Below are 23207 nucleotides of genomic sequence, written 5' to 3' on the forward strand. Positions count from 1 at the left end.
TTTTGTGTACTGAACTGAAATATTAAAGCAGAACTAAAGTCCTGAATTTAAATTAACCAATCAAGCAGACTCTTATTGCACAAATGTCCTGCAATAAAACCTATTTACCCGATTGCTGTCTTCAACTGTCAAAAAATGAGTTCAGGATAAATTCTGAATCCCTGCCTTCCTCTGTGTCTGCTGGCACTAAACGAACTCCCTAACGCCTGTGTAGGAGTTATATGGTCCTGGCCCATCAGGTGAAGATGGCTGAAGAAGATCAGGTGAAGATGGCTGCACCCATGATGAACCATGGACAGGTGAGGACAATAAAAAAATTGCAATTAGGCACATAAGGCAGTTTTTTTTTTGGAGAAAAGACATTACCTGTTCCTTCTGAAAAAAAGGACCTGCCTGGCTGCAATGTTTGAATTTATTTCCTCTTTAAACAATGTTATCAGCTTTCCCATTATCTGATGGGGAATTATGGAAAGTTTTCAATACAAATAGTAAGAGCAGCCTATGGTGACAACACGAAATGAATGCAGCCCCCACACTTATGGAGTGGTAAACCATGCCTTAGTAAGCAATGCAAATAGGTACTGCAGACCTGAAAGAACTGAATATTATTACAGCAGTACTGAAGTTAAAAAAACATGTGAGCAGACAGGTTCTTTATTGCAGGAGATGTCTCTTCTGCTATTAAACGAACATACCTGCCTCATAGCAATTTTTTAACTAAACTCACTTTTCTTTGGTGCTGACATTTTCTCTTTCTGGGTTCAGGATCTTCATTTATCATGATGAAGGGCAAAGTGAAATTCACAAGAAGTTGGAAAGATACACTGAGGTAAAGAAAAGATTAAGAACAGGCAGGTAAGAGTATTTTTTTTGCAGAAGGGACACTTGTCTGCTTGCAACTTTTCTTTTTTTAAATTTAATTGCACAAGAGACCAATATGTTGCCCATACACATGCAGCATATTGCTTATTCCTGGTATTTTATGTCTTAAGTCTACAATACACGAGGTTTGGCAATCACCTACATTATTCATGTAGTAGTATATTGATGTAGCATGCATGCATGCATGATATCTGAACAGAATATATTCCAGCCTAAAATGTCGTCACTGCCTGTATATTGCTGTATTTATCTACATTAGGTAGAGAAAGTTTAAAACAAACTTTTTTTTTGAAGGTAATTACATGAATAAAATATTTTAAGGATTGTTCTGTAATAATAGTAAAGTAAATAATTGTGCTTTGCATTGTGAGCCACCCAAATGCCCTACTAATGTCTTTCTAATGTTATGTATGTAGTTCTTAGATTTCCTCCCCTTAGTTACATGTGTGTGTCACAAAGAAGGGGCTGCGATCTGAGCATGTAGGAGGATACAATTAGCTGCTCAAGAGAATTTCTGTCCTCTTTTGTGTCTGGCCACCTGGATGTGTGATGGGTCCCTGTCCTCTGGTTGTGTTCTTTAGTCCCCTGTCCTCCTGAGATGGGGTGTGGAGCAAGCAGTAAAGTGCTCCCAGAGTCTATGGAGCCTCCACTAAAGAAGAACCCTTACTACGTCAAACTGATCCGCGCTATGGTTCCAGTCCAGTTCTGCAATGAGCCTGTAAAATGCAAATCCGAATTCTGGGGGCTACAAGAAGAAACCAAAAAAGATCGGGACATTGAAGCAAAGAATATTCAAGTCGCCAGATACCGAGCCAAGTTTGACCCAAGAGTTACAGCCAGGCAAGTTTTCACTGCAATGAATAATTGTAACTTTGGACTTGACCTATTGATTTTTGTTTATATTATATTATGCTATACTAATTTTAGTGCACACATTACATTTTATTTTTTTGGGAGAACACTGTTCCCATCTACCCCACCCTTCTTGCATGCCACATAGGAATAGGCATAGGACACGACTCAAGAATTCGTAAATGTAAGTGTACCATGTCAATTCGCACACTTCTGGTACAGATATTTTAATATATATAATATCATCATCTATGTAGTGCCAGCATATTACGCAGTGCTTTACAGATTCCATAGCCATGTGAATAATGTCTCACAATGTTTCACAATCTAATGTTCCTAACATAGTCATAGTCAAATGTCACTGGCATATTTAGGCTAAATTTTGGGAAGAAGCCAAATTACATATCCGTATATTTTTGAAATAAAAAGGGGGTGACTGTGGAGCCCAAAGAAAATCCATGCAAACATGGGGCAGGATGTAGAATTTCCATGCAGATTGGGGGGCTTGCTGAGATTTGGACTTGGAAACCCCAGTGCTGCTAGTGTAGAAGGCTAGCCAGAAACAAAGATTACTGTGTGCATACTAATGAAATAATTAAACCTTTACTTAGCCTACTTTTCAACTGCCGTTTTTTAAAAATAATTAAATGTGAAAAATGATTGTACAGAGTACCAAATGAGTCATAAATGGACATTACGTTTGATTCTTAGAAATATCCATGTCTTTTTATCTTGAGGGAACCCTTGAAATAGGTTTCAGGTCTTAAGAAAATTCTTATATATTTACTTATTCCACAGTAAAATAACCTAATGGTCGATAGGAATAATTACATTGATGGCAAGTTGAAAGAATGACATTTTTACAGGAAACCAAAAAAGATCATTACCTAAACTGACTCAAGAGGTACAAACTTCTCATTGCTCAAGGGACTCCTGGAAGCCTCTAGAGGAAGGCTTCTAGTTCTGATTGAGAAACACAGATCCACATAATCTAAAGAATGTCAGCCAGAAAAAGTTGTTATAGGCCCAACTACAAATATACTCAAATTATATTGATGACCTATAACAGCTTTGTGGTTAAATAAACTTGTTTTTAAAATTGTTGTGGAGGTGGTGAACAGGTAGAAAAATGTATATCCATATACTTAGAAGGCAATGTTTTTATTTAGGGCTAAACACAAACTAGACTTGTTCCTTCATTAGTTTGTAGTTCAAACATTTTAATAGAGACTTTACAGGATTGCATTGACCACTGTATACTGAGACAAAGCTCAATTCCCCAAAAATAAAACCAACATAACAGAAACAAGACAAGCTAATGAAGTTGTATTATGCCTGAAACTTGTTTTCAAAATTGAACTGGAAACTTTCTTGAAGTGCTGTTCCATTTCTTCATGTTTTTGCTACAAATTGTCATATCCTGTATAGGATTCTGTGAAAATTGTGTTTTATACTCTAACTCTGTCAAACATTTCCAGAAGTTTGGGGGTTTTTAAGGTCTTTCTTTCTCCAAGGTAGTCACTACATGGATGGATGCACCAGTGCAATAGGTTTAACACGATAGGCGTTTCCTTGCGCCTTCTCCAGGGGGTCTCTCTTTGTCTCTTCAGTGACCCTACAGGTTAATCTTTCTTACTCTGCACATGTCAGACCTCTAACCTACTGGATAATTATTGCTGATGTTAAATACTGCATGTGATGTATATTAGCAAATCACTTTCTTGACTGAGGACAGAGTTGTGGAACCCAAAGCTGTAACACTACCAATGAGTCATTTCTTTTATTTTAATTCACCTATATTTTTTGGCTGCAGGAAAATCTGTAAATTGTATGTTGGCATTTATTGCCCAGCATTTTTAGCTGGTCGATTGTCAGGAAAATTAAAAAGTGTCTATTCACACAGTGCTTTGCTATTGAAACATTTTGCCTAACTTTAGTTCTTGGGTGTGACATACAAACTAGGATTTTTACATAAATAATTTTCTATCCTAATTGTAATTTTGTAATAACGAAATATTCAAGGGCCCTAAAAGACTAGAACTGGATACCCCCTGATCTAGATCATTGTTAGCGCTGGACTATTGAATTGCATTGATACTGTATACTCTTTGCAGTTTCTGACAGTGAGTGCTAAATTGCTTGAACTGATTAATTGTGTGTAAATGCAGCCTAGGTGTTAAAATATGGGATTCACAGACATCTGCCAACCTTGGCCACATAGGTGACAGTACAGAAAAGGCATGGTGCATTGTTTTTAAAGTTAATTGCAATTTAAAACAGAAACATGAATATGTGCCAATATACCGTATACAAGGACTTGCAACAAAGTAGAGGACCTGAACCGCTTCAGCCTACAAAAAGAACTTTCTGAATAACACTATAGCATAAAAGCCACTAAAGGTGGTTAAAAAGGCATGAGTAGGGTGATTTCAGCATTTTTTTTGTATCTCAATAATACAGATTTTACATCTGCTGAACATTCATATAAGCAGTAACTTTGTTTTTGTTCATTGAGCCGAGTTGAAATTTGTCAAAAAACAAATCTTCATTTTTACTTTTTTGTAAAGGGTTTGGGGTTTTGATATATGTATTTAGGGCAGGTTATTTATTTCATTTAATGCTCCTTGTATTTGTGTTTGTATGTGTCTAAATTTATTGAATATTTTCATTTTATTTAAACTTTTTATATTTTACTTTGTTCTGTTTTTCTCTTTTTTGTGTGAAGATTTGCTTTATTATAAGAATGGGGTATTTGAGAGAAGCTTTAGAAACCACAAGGAGCCATTTAAAACTTACTGCACACTTACAGTGGAACTTAAATCAGACAAAGTTGTGATTTTCTAATTGACAGAATATCTCTATAACTGTCGATTTGTATTATATGGAATTCTTTCTAAAACTTACTTACTGATATGAGATGGTTCTATGGCAGTCCTGTGCCCACAGCCTCATAGTTGTTTATATGAATGTTATATCTGGGGCACTTCTGCTTATTAAACCTGGTATTTGCTTTGATTAGGCAGATAACTGTTTACCATGATGACATGCAATACTTACTATTGTCATTACTCATACTTCTACATATCTTCATAAGTGATACAGAATATTTGTCGACAACATCACTGTGTCAATGATATGGCATTATAATCTTTTTTAAATAGGCATCAAGTAGCCTAATAAATATGGCTGTCAATAGTGCTGTAAGGAGTACAGTTAAAAGTAAATAATTATTAATTGGATTTCTTTGTAAATCTGCAAAGTTAATACTTATGAATTATGTGTTCTTATGCAAACTGGTTGAATTTTCATGAATATATGAGAATCTGAAATCTGCCCACCCTTCAAACTAGACTAATATGGTTCTTTAAAATACTTCTTTAGACTGCTAAGACTGTGTCATAGTAGTAGTAGCATAGTAGTAGTAGTCAATAGTAGGTAAATTATTGTGAGCCTCTTTAAAGGATAGTTAGCAATATGACAATGAGTCTTGAAAAGCTCTGCATAATATGTCAGCACTTTATTAATGCAGATAAATATTAAAGTATGATATTTGAGTATTTACATATTTGTACCTTTCAGTAAGTAAAATCTTAAAAATGCTATTGATAACTGCTATTTCTGCAGGCACTGCTGAGCAATTCATCCTCAAATTTGTCAGCAGAAGCACTGAAGTCTCTCAGGCACTCCAGCAGGCTCATGCTGCAGGTTTACAGTATACATTAGGAAGCTGGAAGACATCACTGGGAAGGTGTCAGAGTCACTGGGCCTGATTTATTAAAGCTTTCCAAGGCTGGAGAGGATACTCTTTCATCAGTAAAGTTGGGTGATCCAGAAAACCTGGAATGGATTTATTCCAAGTAATTTACTATTTGCAAATTATTGGACCAGATATTTTGCCAGTTTGCTGGATCACCCAGCTTCACTGATGACAGTGTATCCTCTTCAGTCTCAGAAAGCTTGAATAAATAAGGCCCACTGGGGGAAGGTGGGAGCAAGTTCAAATTACTGAGGTCAATTAGGACTTTTTTTAAAGGTCATTTGCTGTTATGCAAATACTTGAATTTACATAGTCTGGTCACTAGTTCACTTTAAAGGGAACGACTGGTCAAATTCTGAGTAGGGAAGAGTGTGTCAAACTTTTATAGTTTGTTTCCTGCTTAGGAGATTCACCCTCTCAATTAGTAATTGGGAAATTACTGAAACCTTACCAAGCGATTTATGTATATCTGCTACTATATAAGCAGTATGTCCGTTTTCTGGAATCCCTTGCAGTGAATGGCCCTATATCAAATTGTCTGTAGAAAGAAATGTTCTTATTGCTCATAACAACATAGGTAATTTTTCTTTTACTTCTGAAGAAGAGAAGATCTCTTCTGAATCTGTTATCTATGTTATTATGTTATTGTTCCTTTCAAAAGTTCTCCATAGAATCAATAAAATGTTGGTTATTTTTTATCTGCAGTTTCAGTTCTATGCAATTTAAAAGCCATTATTGTATTCTAATTACTTATAGAATTGTCAGTGTATAAACAAATTCACTGTCAGTCAGTAATTATGTCAATATGAACTATATTTGTTAAATGCATATAAAACATTAACAACATTTGGAAGAAGTGAATATTGCTATATCCCAATAACACAGACAGCTTATCAATAAATATTGCACATAACTGCTGATTCAATGTTCTTGCATAGCACCTGTAAGTTTTTTCTATACAGCAATTAAAATTGCAGCGGTTCTGTCAAGTAGTAACACAAGGATGTCTCAGGTCACTTAACTGAGACCTTCTCTTATTTCTGTTCCTAAGTCATTGAACCATGAAAGAATATGAGTAATGACAGAATAAAGAATATTTTATCTGATGGATTGGTTATACAAGTCCAGACAAGTGCAATTTTCCAGGATAGTGCAATTTTCCAGGATCTCATGTTCTAAATATAAACTTTTTATGCAAATTATAATGAATGTAAGAGTTGTCATGCATAACTTATGCTGATTTACATCTTTATTTAGCTGCGTTAATCAACACTTAGAAAGGTCGTACATAACCCTGCAGATCCTGACTATCACCGAGTTCTGCATTACAGAAGCCTGGACCAAAAGAAATGCCCTGCATCTGCAAATATTCTCCTGCCTTGCTGTTTGACCACCTTATGCAATGAAAAATACCATCACTTCTGGATAGCAAGTTATCTATTTCCCTCTTTTCCCACAAATCAGCACTGGTTGTCTGGGTAGCCCATCACATAGGATTAGAAAGAAAAGCCCTTAGCCCTTTGAACATTCCAACATAACAGTAGGCAGCTAAGGGTTAACAAATATAAAACCCTGGGGGAGGAAGTAAGAGCTCGGCAATCAGGTATGTGTATCTCTCAAGGCAATTGGGGACTGGCGATTTGTCTTGGAAGACTATGGAAATTGAGTGTTTTCATATTATTATCAAGCTGTAAATGACCTTCCAAACAAGCACCACTGACCTATTTAGCCTCAAGCACTGTGGAACTATTCATTCTTTAATTCTTCAGCAAACAGCACATGGAAGACCAGCAGGTGTATTTCAACAAACCCCAGAAGAGCATGAAATAATTGCATGACAAGTTTGCTTCAGGTGAAAGGGGTAGTGCCCAAAAAAGATAAGTGCAATGTGTTTGAAAGCACATTTATCCTAATTTACTGCTTGTTAAGAATAGGTAAATGCTTATTCAAAGCCCGGGCATAGATTGACTTTATGTTCCCCTATTTAGGTCTACTTATCATATGGTGACCTGTCACATTCGACCTAATTTATTAAAACCCTCTAAAAAGAGAGTAAGAAACATATTATAATGGGTGAACCTGGGTGATACAGCTAATCTGAAAATCTGAAATGTTTTTCCTAAAATCATTTGCAATTATTTAGCAAATATTTTCAATCTTGGACCAAATCCATTGCGTTTTGCTGGATCATTCAGGTTCGCTCTTTATAGTCAATCTTCTGCAGTCTTTGAGAGCTTTAATAAATCAGGCCCAATGTGTTTGTGGAGAGGGGACTAATTAGACATAAATACATATGGTTATAATTTGGTGTATATGGTAGATTGCAGTAATCTCTGGCTAATCAAAACATTTCAATAATGTAATAAATATTATTAATAAGTAATTATTAATAATTTATTACACTGATACTTAACTATACTGGTACATTTGTGGTGCATACATATAGACCTGGGTCTGTTACATGAGGAAAGATCCACATTGAAAAACTACATGAATACTGGATACTTTAATAAACAATGGATATTTTCTTTGAACTGAGCAGTACTTCATTTTACTGGCAGTATTTCACTTTGACACAAAGTTCATTCCTCTAGTACCTGCAATATTTTGACTATACACATAAATATAATGATATACCCCAGTGGTAGGGCATATAAAATTGCTGGTGCAGAAGGGCCAAATGAACAGTTAGAACGATTAAACTTTTTTTTTTACCAATTGTTTTACTGTTTTGTATGACACTACACAGGCAAGATGACTAACTGTACCTCATCATTTTATCTCTAGAGTCATCGGTTATCATTTTATAGTATTAAGGTCAGACATTTGTTAAAGCTACCTAACACTGGGCTTATGTTTTTTTCTAAAATAAAACCTTAAATTAATTTTCTAAGTCAACAAAGTGTAAATAACACATGGCCTTGTGTTTTCCATAACAAGAAACATAACAATAATGCCTTGTTTGTTCCATCAGTTATTATAATTAATATTCAGTGGGACTTTTATTTATTCCTTTATTTGTAAAATAATTCCAGTTACAAAACAGAATACTGATCAACATGAACTTGACATTCACCCTGTTGCTTCTATCTTCTTGCACTGAAATCTTTTTACCAAGACAAAAAGCTGCAAGTTCCAGCAGCATGCAGTTCAAACAGGTAAGATGCCATTGCTATGGCAGTTGTAAAACTGAACATGAAAACCTCATTTTATTGCAACACAAAAGGCAAATTTGGTTCTTTTGCTAAAGAATACATCTTGTTTCATCCTCTTTTCCCTTAATGTAGCAGGTTCTAATACTATTTTGTTTTCCTTCCCAGATATGATATTAAGGCTCTAATCGGCAGGGGAAGTTTTAGCAGAGTTGTCAGAGTTGAGCATAGAGCTACCAGGCAACCATTTGCCATCAAAATGATCGAAACAAGAGCCAAAGAAGGCAGGGAAGTCTGCGAGTCTGAACTGAACATTCTCCGAAGAGTCAGCCATCATAATATCATCCAGCTTATTGAAGTGTTTGAGGGCCATGACCGGGTTTATATGGTCATGGAGCTAGCCACTGGAGGAGAGCTCTTTGACCGAATCATCACCAAAGGGTCCTTTACCGAACGGGATGCCACCAAGGTACTTCAGATGGTTCTTGACGGCATAAACTATCTTCATGGACTAGGTATAACACATAGAGATCTAAAACCAGAAAACCTCCTCTATTACCATCCAGGTGCAGACTCAAAGATATTAGTCACAGATTTTGGACTGGCAAATGCGGGAAATGGTAAATGTGGAGACTGGTCGATGAGAACCATTTGTGGAACACCTGAATACATTGCACCTGAGATTATACTCAGAAAACCCTACAGTAATGCAGTGGACATGTGGGCTCTTGGTGTCATCACATATATTTTACTCAGTGGATCAATGCCTTTTGAAGATGAAAACCGTACAAGACTTTATCGGCTGATCATTAAAGGCAAATATAGCTACTCAGGAGACGTAAGTATATGTGGCTATTTATCTTTATCTTACAAATGAACATCAACCTGTACTCCATGGCCCAGGGTTTTGTTAGCTTTTCTTTATGAATGTTTAATACTCCAGCCAGAATATAGATACTTTAATGACATAATCCAGTTTGAAAAATGGATTTTGCTCCGACACCATGCTAAAAATGCCTATAGACAGAAAGTAGGGGAAGGTAAAATTATAACAGCTGTCAACTAAACTAGAAAGGAAATCTTCCAATAGGGACACTTTCAATTTCAGCTCAATTAGGAAGATTTCTTCTCCTTCCTTTTAGGACAGAGAGAAAACATCTCCCTTACTGGGCCACATACAGTTATATACAGAAGGTTGAACAGTTTCCTTCCCTAGCCTAAACAACATAAAAAAGTTCATGTTGGGACTGTAATTTGTTAGGGTTTCTATATGCATACCTTTTAACGTTAAACTGGACGTAATAGGATATGTTTCCATCAATAAGTAATTGAATTAAAAAAAATCTATGTATGTCTAGGCAAGAAAGAGCCCAAAACATATTTAAATCCATTGTACAATGTTATCAGCAATGCTCAGTTCTCCTGGACTACAAACCACTTCTTTCTCATCCTCCTAATATAAAAAAATGTTTTCTGTAGTCCAACAGGGGAGGACTTTGGCATAGCAATGCCTCGAATTACTGCACAGAAACTTTGTTGCCAACTGAAACATAATTTAAAGAGAACAGCAGATGTCTGGTGGGATCTAATGGATATTGTTCTGTACTTGCAGCATATGAAATGGGAAAAAACATTGGGAAAAGTTGTATGTGATTCAGAGTTATACTAAATGTTGTATTTTTTATTTTACCCATATGTATATTTTAGGACCTCTTTCTGTGTGCTTAGAATAGGTATTAAATATTTATGCACCTTTATTTGGTATTGTAAAGCAAAACTCTTCTTCTGTGATTTAGGTTTAATGCTTTTACACATAGAAATTACAGTAACAGTGATGTCCAATGGGAAAGAACTACATATTCACTCTTTATTAATAGTTTTTCAATCAGTGAATAGTACTAATTAAATATATTTATATCCAAGATTATTTGAAAGCTGAAATGTGCCTTTACATTAACAATTCTCATGTGTAGGGGGCTGATAATTATCACTGCAGGATGCATGGCTGAGTCTGTTACTTTCTTTTTACTTGGATTGCTTTTTGGCATTTTAATGAACTGTACTGAGTTATACTTAAACTTTTCTAAACAGTGTTTAAATATATCCTAAAAGGACAAACTTAAATAGAAAACAAGCAGATACAAAGCATGGAACGTGTAGTACAGCAGTCACTTGTCCATATTTGTTAATCTAACTTACTAGTGTATATATCATGCAGATCTAAATTTAATATAATATACAATATAATACCTTGCAACAGCCCATTGTAGTAAGAATAGCCGAAGTCCATCCAGTTCTATCAAGAGTTATGCCTCACTGTAATCTCTACAATCTGGTAGGGATCATGCTATGTGGGACTACCCAATCTTAGAAGAGAACAATTTTTAGCAGACACACTACATGTGCAGTAGTTTACATAATGAACAGTAGTTTACATATGTGTGGGCTTCCATTAACTGCCATTGGTTTCTTTCAAACATATTCTGTTATATGATTACATTTTTTAACTAAGGACAGCAACATTTTTAATACTATGAAGGGATAAACAGTTTAAAAAAATCCAGAAGTGTGTTGGATGCCTGATGCCCCTCTGTACTGTGGTTCCTACTCCCTATTATTATATCACTATATGAAACTGTAATATTGTAGCAATTATAAAGTAATCATAGAGAGCAGAAAGGGAATCAAGAATCCAACAACTCTTTTGAACTGCTTAGCTATGCAACAGAGTGAAAATCATCTACGTATGTAGCAGAACAGGGGAGTTCTTTACAGCTTGGCCAAAATGAAAAATCATTTTGCCACAGAGTTCGGTAGATGTTTGAGACTTCTACTACTCAATGCTTCAGTTTAATTGTGCTTATGTAATCCAGTGCCAAGATATTTCATCCATAGAATATTTAACAGATAATGCAGCTGATGTAGAGGGAACATGCCAAAGAGAACACCCAAAACTCCAAAATGGGCAAGGAGAGAGCCAAGAGCTATGGCTTTGACATCATGTCCACAAAAGGTGTAAGGATGAATAAGCTCAGCAAACTCCACCAACAGTACTTTTAAGTGGGTTGACCCTTAAAAACAAACTAGTAAGTTATTAGTCTTCAATAAACGTTGGTCTGTAACAAGTGTGCAGGCAGTGACATTAGCACTAATAAACTTCATACTTCATATGTGGATGAGGATGGATGAGGATTAGTGTCCACATTACATCCTAGTGACATGGACTCTGCCCATTGGCTGTACATCTATGACTGTAATGTCAGTAGGTCAGTCAGTGGTAGACCCCCAGTGTAAGAATTAATGGTAAGATGTGCTGGTAATTACATAGTTACATAGTTGCATAGTACGTTAGGCTGAAAAAAGACATAAGTCCATCAAGTTCAACCACTAGGGAAATAAACATATCCCAGATCACATGAGAGAGGATTCAGGAAAGTGAAAAACAGTTTGGTAGTCACTTTTTCCAAATGATAAATAAGGGCAATGAGCTAAACATGTCTTTGCCTGAATATAAAATTAAAAATGTTTTTAAATTAAATTAGACATTTTAGAATATTTTTCCACCTTTTGGACATCAGTGTGAAATTCTTTTAGTAAAGGGGACCAATTTTAAGAGAAAAAATAATTCCATTTACCATGCTAGATAATAAGCATATTTTAAGTCACTAGCACTCCAAAGTATAGGCTCCTTACTTTATTATAAAAGCACTGTAATAACATATTGAAAAGTAATAATCTTGGGGCTGTGCAGTGTCCCTTCCTTAAGCTAACATACTGTTAGATAGTACAAGATATTATGCTGGTCCGCAGGGGTGGATTAACCATTAAGCAAAATAAGCACATGCTTAGGGCATCAAGGGAAGGGGGCACCGCAGAGATTTTTTCCATAGCCGAACTTACCATGGTCCATTTTCTTATCACAACCTTTTACACAATTGTTGACAAACTTGAAACTGAGATGAAAAGAAGAAGAGAGATTTACAAAGAAATAGCAGAGAGATTTTCTTTTGATGTGCCACATAATGTCACTTCATCATCTACTAACATTGAAAGTTATTCTCAATGCTGTCAAAAGCTGATTGATGCTTACCCAGAGGACTTCAACAGTAATTTCTCAGAGCTTCAGCAGTTTCATTCTTATGTGCGCCATAAGTTCAGTGCAACAAAAAATGTAAAAACAAGATTCAGTAATGATGACCTTTATAAAATATTTGTAGAAGACAATATTGAGTGTGCCTTTCCAAATGTAGACATTGGCTTTCGTATATTTTTAACATTAATGGTCACAAATTGCTGAGCTGAGCATTCATTTTCTCAGTTGAAGTATATTAAAAATCCCATCAAAACAACTATGCAACAAGCCAGGCTGGGTGCCTTATCTCTGGTAAGTAAAGAAGCAGATGTGTTACAGAAGATTAGTTTTGAAGATGTGATCAAAGACTTTGCAATTGAAAAAAGTAGGAGAAAACTTTTAAAATATAAATAAAGTAGAAGTATACAAAAATAAACATTATTTTACTAAATGTTTTGTTTATTTTGATAAATTAAATTTTATGTTATGGTCTATTATTGTTTAAATTTTGAATTACATATATATGGGGGCACCAAAATCTTTTATGTGCTTAGGACCTCTAAGGGTCTTAATCCGGCCCTGCTGGTCAGTGATAAAGTGCCACTGATGATTCTAGTAGTGTGGTGCCTACTGATGGGCAGTTAGAGCTAAATATAACATTTATGCCAGTTATATAAAGGTATTTATCTAACAGAAAAGACACTCCCTGTTCAAAGTTGTTAAATCAGAGCCATGCAGGTACCTTTTGGCAAAAGATCAGTACATCTGATCATGCCTCCATTGCATCTCTTGTTTATTGTCACGCAGAGTGGAATTCACCTGCTAACCTGCCCTTGGAGCGACACTTTCTCAACTTTGTATAAACTGTGTTGTGTTAATTTCACATCATTTTTTATCCAATTGTGTTGTATTTTTCAGCCTTGGCCCAGTGTTTCCAATCTTGGAAAGGACTTTATTGATCGTTTGCTCAATGTGGACTCCAATGACCGATTGACAGCTAAAGATGCCATACAGCATCCTTGGATCAAAACTATGGCTGCATCATCTTCCATGAAGAACCTCCACAGGTCTATCTCACAAAACCTGAAAAGAAGGGTCTCCTCCCGCTGTCAAAGCCCCAAATCAGAGCACTCCATGAGATCAGGTCATTCCAACAAGTCTCGGCGTATGAGAGAAATAATGGAACGTAATTTGCGTTATCAAGCACACGTTCTGAGCAGTGATGTATTTTAATGATTCTTACCTAATATCAATTTACAGTTCACATTGGGTATCACCCTCCATCCTATGCTTCTCATGCACTTTACTAGGGAGATTGCATCTCTACCTTCTCAAAACTATTAAGGAGACATTGCTCTCTTACATAATATCCACAGTTATTTATTTATTCCACATTGTGAAGAATTCATCCGAAGCTGGAACCAGCATTTAACTTTATAAAGGCCACTCTTTACAAATGGGTGAAACTCAGAAACCAAGTGGGGATATTCAACATTTTGAGGACCTGCCAGCACATCACTGATCTTTTCAACAGCACAAAACTGAAAATTTTCTTTTGGCTGCAGTTGACCATAATTATTGAAATATATTTTAAATGGACATATCTATTTTGCATAGTCAACAGATATATTGATGCATTTAAATCCTAAAAACTGGGACACCTTTACATAAAGTGTACAAAAGTCAATTAGGTTGCAATTAGATTGCAATCCTTTTGTAAAGCACAGTTGCATTCCCATATGCACGGTGCAAAAAAGAATGTTTGTTCAATTTACCACATGTGACAGTATAGAGGGTAAATGAACAGCATACAAATACTCACCTTGAAACTTGATTCACTTGTGCAGCATTATGGCTGCTTTAATAGTATATAATGCTGCACCACAAGGGTGTCCAGAAATGTACAGGCTCTCTTTAAAAAAATACAGCCGTACTAAGGTTGTCTAAGTCCTATACACACTGTAATTCTTGTCAATGAGTCACAATGTTTTCTGAAAATATATTACATGATAATAGGGGTAAAGCCTCTACATGTTAGAGAGCTCCTTACACTGTCATATCAAGCTGCTTAAGTACTGTTACACATAATAATTGCATCTCCCATGGTAAGTGGTTCAGTGTCCACTCTTCCTTTTGAATGGGGCTGTCCACTCTCTAAACATTTAAAGCCAAGATGATACAGAAGAAGTCTCTCAACTTGGCATTGTTACTAACTGACTTAGGCAATGCCATGGCAAGATGTTGTGTAGTCTATTATCCATAATTATTTGTACTCATTCATGTGTGCATTGTATCTAGTTTTTTTTTTAACAGGGAGGATTAAATATAATTTCTTTTTGTCTTCTTTTTTTGTTTGTTTTTTCTAAAATAAGGGTCTAGTATTGAAGTCCCCAGCCCATCCAAAGGGCTGTGAAAGCCCATATGGTATTTAGTATAAAAAACAACACACTTGTCCTTGACTATCTACATGAAGCAGCTGCTCCTACTATTCACCTCTAACATAAATACAAAGATTCTAACATCCCAGAATTGAAAAACTCAAATCCAATCTCAGATCTGCCAATGCACAATCCATGAAATGGTAATACATTACAATAGAGCTCACATTTTTTTGGTAAATACTTTGCTGAAGATTAGGCAGAGCAGAAGTCAAATATTCATCTTTCACCCACCAAGTGATTGAAGGGGGACATTGGACGTCTTACTAGTTCACCTTTGGCTTTATATAGCACAAAGTCTGCCCTCTTTACCATCCCCGCAGAAAGCCTAACTTTTGGTAAGCAGTGATAGTGGAATCCCACTTTTAGAATAATGAGGCAGGATACCTTACTCCCTATGATGTTATAGTCCTAATAATGAATTCATATATTATTAAAATAGTATATCACTTACTTTATTAGAGGAGGGGAAGATGTGTTGCACTGGCGTTGCTGCTTATTTGTCTGTGCAATGGGGAATACAGTTGTAAGTGTCCTCAGGAAATTATTATGATATCAGTGACTGTAAATAGAATCAGTGTTGGCATTGCAAAATGCATTCACTCAAATCATACTTCCCTGTAGGTTGATGCAGGTTACTTTATCTACTGCATATTATTTACTATTTATCACTTTCATTGTGGCTGACAGCTCTGTGTGCCACTTGTTTAGGGTTATGGCTCAACCAAGCCAACATGCCAGCAAAAACAAAGAGGTTTGTGTGTGCCACTGTGAGTGCTGCTACTTCCAATTTAACTCCTATGCGTTGATTGAATGAGAAACTAATGGGCTACTCCTATACCCTACTCTTTTCTCTCTATGGGCCTGATTTAATAAAGCTCTCCAAGGCTTGAGAGGATATACTTTCCATGTTTGCTTGATCACCCAGCATCAATGATAAAAGTATATGTTCTTCAGCCTTGGAGAGCTTTAATAAATCAGGCTCTATATCTTCCAGTCAAGAAATGTTACCTCTGGGTGACTGAGTGTACCACTCACCAAGTCTAGGTGGGCTGTAAACCTAAAAGCTCTAAGTGGTCTGTAGACCTAAAATTTAGCTCTTTGACAAAACCAGGCAGAGGTTGAAAAAACTGGATTGTCTGTTGATAACCTTACTGTATTCATTCCAATGGAAAAGAAAACTGGTAAATTATCCTTACCAGTTTACTAAGCAAATTGTTTCACTAGTGAATTACGTTGGTGTTTCAAGGACAACATTTAAACCTAGGTGTGCATGAATCTACTTACCATCTCTGCACTCTACCTTCAGCCTATAACCTGCTACAACATTCTATTATAAAAAGGTGATGGAAATCTAAGGTCTGATGTGCATATAATAAGTTGTTAGATTTATTATAGAGAAAAAATGATGTTATTCCCCTTGGGGACATGATCCTAATTTAATTTAATAATACCAGATAACCCCTCTTGGTTTGTGAACAGGTAATTATACTCCTAAATTAAATGCTTTGACATTGTTCTGTATAGGAACTAATCTATGAAAGAAGACTGGATTTACAGCACGGGCTGTTCATTGAATATAATATTGATTAAGTAATAATCCTTTATAATTAGAATTGATGATTTAGAAGTCAGGTCTGCACTTTCAGGAAACTAGTAGCAAGGTGGTGGCTGGTTAGCAATTCTTACGCATGGATATTTCAAGCAGTTCATCCTTTTGTTTTTTTAGCACTTGGAACAGCTGGTTTCGGCAATCAAATATTATAGCATATGTACAGTTTTTTCTAAAACAAAGTTTGGATAAATTGACACTGCCAGGAATGTCCACAGATATACAATCAGTGATGTACTGACATCACCAGAAACATGTCTACAGATACAGAATTAATATTGTACTGACACCATCAGAAACATTCTTCAGATACTCAATCAATACTGCACTGAAATCCCCAGAAACATGACCACAGATACCCAATCAGTATCATACTGACACACTCTGAAACATGGTAACAGATATACAATCAGTATATGATTACTACCATATTGACATGTAATATAATGTAATTTAGCACACTTATTAAAGTGTAAAGGCCTTAAAGCTGACCTAAACTAACATTTTTATTTTACATAAAAGGGTAGACAACCCTTTTATGTAAGGTAAAATTACCTTCTTTTTTTTTGGGGGGGGGGGGGGTTAACACCCTTTTATTTAAAAAAAGGGCTAAGTGATAAAAACAGAATGGGAGCATGGAGCCTCCAGGGATGCCTCATGTGAGTATCTGGCTTTCTCGCTGCTCGATCTCAGGCATTCGCAGAAGGAGCTTTTTATTCAATGGAAAAAATGGAAATGTCGATCTCATGCATTGCAGTGAATTTTTTTCCCCTATTTACCAATAGGCTGAAGCAGGAAGAAGAGGAAGGAAGATGGCGGCACCCAGGCGTCCTCCGCAAAGAGTTCTGCAGAAGTAAAGGTGTTTTTTTTTTTTTAGTTCCACTTGTAGTAAAAGTCAATGGGATGACATCATCAGTTAAATTCAATATTAAAAGCATCTGAAGAAAACCACATTGAGCAAAAGGGAGGGTATTTACTATTATGAGTTTCGTGTCTCCGGAAAACACCATTATTGATAGTTTGATGAAAAGGTCTCACTGACACCCTGATATAGCTCTCAACTGCCCTGATTTCTGCCAGACATCACAGTCTCCCGAACCCTTTGTGTAAGTGTCCCAGCACTAGGGTGTATTTCCATTGGCTGCCACTAGATGACATCATTACCACATGGATTGTTAATGATTCACTACATTATATCAGAACCAAACTACCCACGTAACCACACCCATAAATAACCCACCCACATAACCACACCCTTCAAATGCCCCACCCACTTACCTACGCCCACTATTTTGTGTAGTGTGCCACTGCTTTTTTATTTGTTCTTTTTGTCACTTTCAAATGTTGATAGATATAGAAATATATGTTTTTAAGAAGAGGAGGAAATATTAGGAAATAAAGAGCCTGAATTATTTAAATTCTTCAAGAACAGAGAAGACAGGCTATAATGGCAGAAACTGGGTTATCCAACAAAACCTGGAAAGGATTTCTGAAAAATAATTTGCTATTATTTGGCAAATGTTTTCGATCCTTCACCAATGCCATTCCAGGTTTGTTGGATAATCCAGGCTCACCCATGATAGTTTATCTTCTCCAGTGAAGAGCTTTAATAAAGCAGGCACAAAATGTCTGTAAACCCAATCACCTAAAACGGAACTAAACCCTGTGTATACTGACCTGGCCCCTTCTTCTTCTTTTGGACATCTTGATTGGCTGAGATGATGCCTGCACAGTCTTGTTGGAATTCATTCAGTCCGGATTCAGTCAGTTGCAGGGAAAGCCGGCATGCGCAGCTCAGTAATTTTGACATCTAAGAGAGTGATCAGGTAAGTATGTTTTAATGCAGAAGGGTCATCGCCTGTCCCTTTCTACAACAAAGCCCTGTCTGATTGCAAATTTTTTCAATCATATCATCATAAATTTTGATACGGTATTTTCTTTTTTCTGTAATTTTAAATTGCAGCTTTTATAAAATAATCCCTAGCGATCCTACCCTAATGTTTCTTGTTCAAGCATTTCTTGCCTCCCAGCAAGGGCCAGACTGGGAACCTGGGGCTCACTAGAGCAGTGGTCGCCAACCTTTTGGTTGTAATGGACCACAAATTCCACATTCTCCGGACCATTCATGTGCACGGAGCTGTGGGACATTCAAATGAGTGATGTCGTGATGCCAGATCCCACCCACTCTCCCATCGCAGTGTCCAGAGACAACCCGCCTACTGCCCTGAGCCGGGAATCCATATGGGGGACATAGTCCGCGGCTCTTGCTGGTTTGCCCCTTCCTGCTGGGTGGAACACTGGCCAGAGCCACGAATCACCAAAATTTTTTTGCAGATCACCAGTTAGCGACCGCCGCACTAGAGAATATACATAGGAGGGCCAATCAGAATGCTTAGCTTTCCTATCACAGTGGCATTTTTGTTGTAATGCAGCAAATGTCCACCAGAGGGCTGGGATCCTATTTTGTGATGCCCTATATGGCAGCAGTCCCCAACCTGGTGGTCCGCGGCTCTGGCCGGTGCACCCCCGACCCAGTCAGGGAAAGGATCCTGCTCGGGGGTAACCCCCGGCCAGAGCCGCGTACCATGTCTTCGGTATGCATTGTGTCTCTGGCTCAGACCTGGGATGGGAGAGTGGGCGGATTCTGGCATCATGACTTCACTCTGGGGGGAAGTTTCATCCCATTTGAGTGACACATGGCTCCCCGCACATGCGCAGTCCGAAGTCCGTAAATTTAGTGGTCTGTGACATCCAAAAGGTTGGGAACCACTGCTATACGGCACAAAAAATAGGGGGCTTTATCCATGGAGTCCACTGGAAATTCTTTTTTTCTTTTACAGTCTGACCCTTGTCCTGCGTTGTCACACTGCAGGGCTGAAAAAAGCAGCATAATGAATTTACAAACAAATGTTTATAATATATGGTGGTTTACCTAAATGTTGTAGTTCAGAATTATATTTACTTTAACATATTTGTCACATAATATTTATATAGTTTTGGTTTGCAGTGTTTGTTACTATATTTTACCACTGGATGGGGCTAAGACCTAACGCAACATCAATCCATGAAAACAACAATCCAGAGCAGAGTGGGATCAATGAAAACAATAGTTGTTTCAAATGTCCTTGTCACATGAATGAGCACAGAATGTCAGGAAGAAGGACAAGATGACAAATACAATGCAGTTCCCTATGGTGCTCTTCCAATAGTTTCTTACTAACATAAACACAGACATAACGTCCAAGTATATTTATAGAAGACACAATGAGGAAATGGTCAGAGGAAGCAGCTTCTTAATACTAGTTCATGACTCCGCTGCTCCTCTGGGAAGTTTAAAAGAAGTTCATCCAGAGTTCTTCTGACCTCCAAGATAGCCATTATGAGTCTTGTAGATCTTCAAAGACAATGTAATAAAACATTGAATAAGTGTTGTGGCTCTCCTGGTGTTACGAGATTAAAACAAATCTGAAATAAATGAACATCTTCTTTCTATCATTAAATATGTTGATGATTTATCATATGACAACTGATTGCATGACAGATAAATCATGAAGCAGACGTATGCTCTAAAAAAGCCGTTTAACATGGGGGAACCCTTTAAATCAGTGGTCGCCAAAATTAGCACATTATTTGCAATTTTAATTTTTTATCAATAGTAAAACAAAAATAATATTCTAATAAATTCATATATTCTGATTGACAGTTTTCGTTTTTATATTGCATTAAATTCACAAACTGTACCAGAGATGGAAAAACAAGGGGGACAGAGCTTTAGTTTGAGGCAACCGTTGCCTTACACTTCAGTATTATTTCCACCATTACAACAGTCCCCCCGCTCCGCGAATACTGATTCTCATCTGATTGTATTATTTTTTTTTTGTATTTCCCAGATGCTCTTTTAGGTAAGTATGACCTCAACTGTTTATTTTCTCTACCTGTTATATTTAATGGCATCAAATAGTTTGACTTTGATAACTATCATCTATCTTGTTTGGTCTTTGATTTGAATGAAATAAACCCATAATGAGTGAGAAAAATCAAACAAATATTTTGCATTACTTTAGTAATACCAAAGATAATGCAACTAATGATATTAGTAACAATAGTAATACTTCACTTAACCGTGAGCAGATCAATGAATCAGAGACTCCACAGTCCTTGTCAGCACCATTAGGAAGATCAATATTTTACAAATGTATTTATCTTTTTAAAAAGAGCCTAATATTGGTCTGTGGGATTTAAAGTTATGAATTTAGTGGTCCATGAGGTAAGAAAGATTGGTGGCCGCTGCTTTAAATACCTGGTCCTCAGGGAACCCCTGTTACAAATACTATGTTCACAGCTCATAGTATATTAGCATAGTGGTGTTTTGGAGGGATGTCTTCTTGGTTAGTGGGAAAATGTCACCCTTATACCCTGGCAGCCAAAAAGATCATTGGTGTCACCTTAATTAACCTGGGCTCAAGGACCCCTAGCAACTTTTGGAATCCTGGTTGGGAAACACTAATCTACAATATTTTCACATTGGATGAAATGAAGTTCAGCCACCTTAGCACAAAAACTGAAAAGGGTTTTTTAGCTGCTTGCCTGAACAATTACCTTCCCCTTTACAGACGCTGGATGAACCTTGTCATTGGTCATGTGATCCCAGATTGACAACAAAGAAACAAGCTAGATGGCCTATTTGTGTAATATAGGGACTAAAACTAGTCACCATCACTTGGCTAGGGGGCCAGAATCCCCTAAAAATAATTCCAGCCTTGGGCCGGGTCCGGTTCTTTATCTTAGACCCCCTTCGACAAGTACAACTTGTGTTGGACTTCTTAATTTCTTTTGCTAGGCCCAGCCTTTTAATAACATCCAGTCCTGGTACAATGCCCCTTAAAATACCCATAAAGCAACAATCTACAGGTACCCTTCCTGTAAACAGAATGTCCTCTTTGCAGCAGCAACTTCTCCAAGCTCTCTCCAGCTCTCTCCCTCTTTAGTTCCTCCTGGCCAATCTCCCCAGCAAGAGAACAGATTTACAGCTAACAATTTGCTGGGGCCTGGGTAGAACCAAAGTGGTCAGACCCCCTGTCTGGAAGAGCGGGAAAAAAACATACCTTACCTTGGCAGAGCCCAGAAAGTCCACTCTGATAGGTATGTTCCAGAGTGGACCTAATTTACTACATTTTATATTTTTTTTTATCATGTACTGGTATTATTTATGTACTTTGTATATTTACCTCTTTTATGTACATTTCAATGCATGCTATTATTATTAATGATTATCTTAAAGCAAATAAATATCCTAAATATCCGTTTTTTCTTTTGGTAGTATCTGTTACACCTTGATGAATAGGCCATTACAGTCCTATAAAACATGTTGATGGTGTTTGATATCGCAGTTTAAATAAATCATTAACTCTAAATAACTAACCACTAAAGAAACAATGTTAGAGCACTTCCATTCTAAACAGGCAACTCTTCTGTTTGCACCTACCTGTTTTTTGGGTCTATACTTCTTACTCTTTTTTATGTTTGAAGGTAAGATTAGATTTTTTTTGAAAATATAACTACATCCATTTCCTTGTAAAATATCATAATTATTAAAACATAGCATACAAATGTTCATGCATGAATCAGCATTTGTTTTTCCCGGTATGAACATTTTTTCTGCGTGTTAATCATAGGGCCAGCTTTAAAGGAACATCAGCATGCAATTACAGGACCAGCTACTGCTGAATTGTTTTCTGATGTTCTCTGGGCTACCATTTCTATTTTAACTTTACTTTTTAGTTTTTGGTGACCAGGGAGACCATATGCATTGATTACATAAATGCCACTGGTTAGTGACCCACCATGCAGGTAATGACAGTTCTTGAATAGTAATGGATGAACTTGTTTGGTTTTGGAAAACTTGCTTTAATGTTCTCAAACTCGTTAGATGCAAAGCCGTGCTCATTAGCATGCGAATGCTGCCCACCCTGTAATTAGTAACCCTCTGGAAGCTGAATTTCTAATGAAAATTGCATTGACTGGTTGTTGTTAGGGGGGGGGGGCTACCAATGGTAACAATATCCATCTTGACTGTTAGAATCTCCTGGTAACATTCCCATTCAGTTTATTAACAGAATAATACAATGGGAAGGGTTCCTCTGTGTGGGTATGCCCATAGATTGGATAATAGTAAATTGGATAATAGTAAATTGGCAGTAAAAGCCCAATGTTCCAAACTTGATTCCTTTTCTGCTGTATGTACCCTCATAAAAGTCAGCAATGGCAACTTTTATATGTTTATCCAGACATGCAAGTTGAAATGCTAATTTCTACTTGCATTATGTTTTAATTGTTTCATAGCCAGATTTTAAAAAACAGAAACAACTACTTACATAATATTGGTATGTACCCCAGTAGTTGTATACTTCAGACCTGGAGCACATGGGTAGATAGCTAAGGA

The 23207-nt window shown here is 36.8% G+C and overlaps 1 protein-coding gene across 1 annotated transcript; it reads left to right on the forward strand.

The window, feature by feature from the left end:
* The first annotated feature begins 1470 nt into the window (after nt 1-1470).
* Nucleotides 1471-15043, forward strand: PSKH2 (protein serine kinase H2). Its single transcript, XM_072413282.1, has 3 exons — nt 1471-1722; nt 8812-9481; nt 13634-15043. The coding sequence occupies exons 1-3, from the start codon at nt 1481-1483 to the stop codon at nt 13946-13948; spliced, it is 1227 nt and encodes a 408-aa protein (XP_072269383.1). The 5' UTR covers nt 1471-1480; the 3' UTR covers nt 13949-15043.
* The last annotated feature ends 8164 nt before the right edge of the window (nt 15044-23207 follow it).

The sequence above is a fragment of the Pyxicephalus adspersus genome, chromosome 5, assembly GCF_032062135.1.
Source record: "Pyxicephalus adspersus chromosome 5, UCB_Pads_2.0, whole genome shotgun sequence".
Lineage (NCBI taxonomy): Eukaryota > Metazoa > Chordata > Amphibia > Anura > Pyxicephalidae > Pyxicephalus > Pyxicephalus adspersus.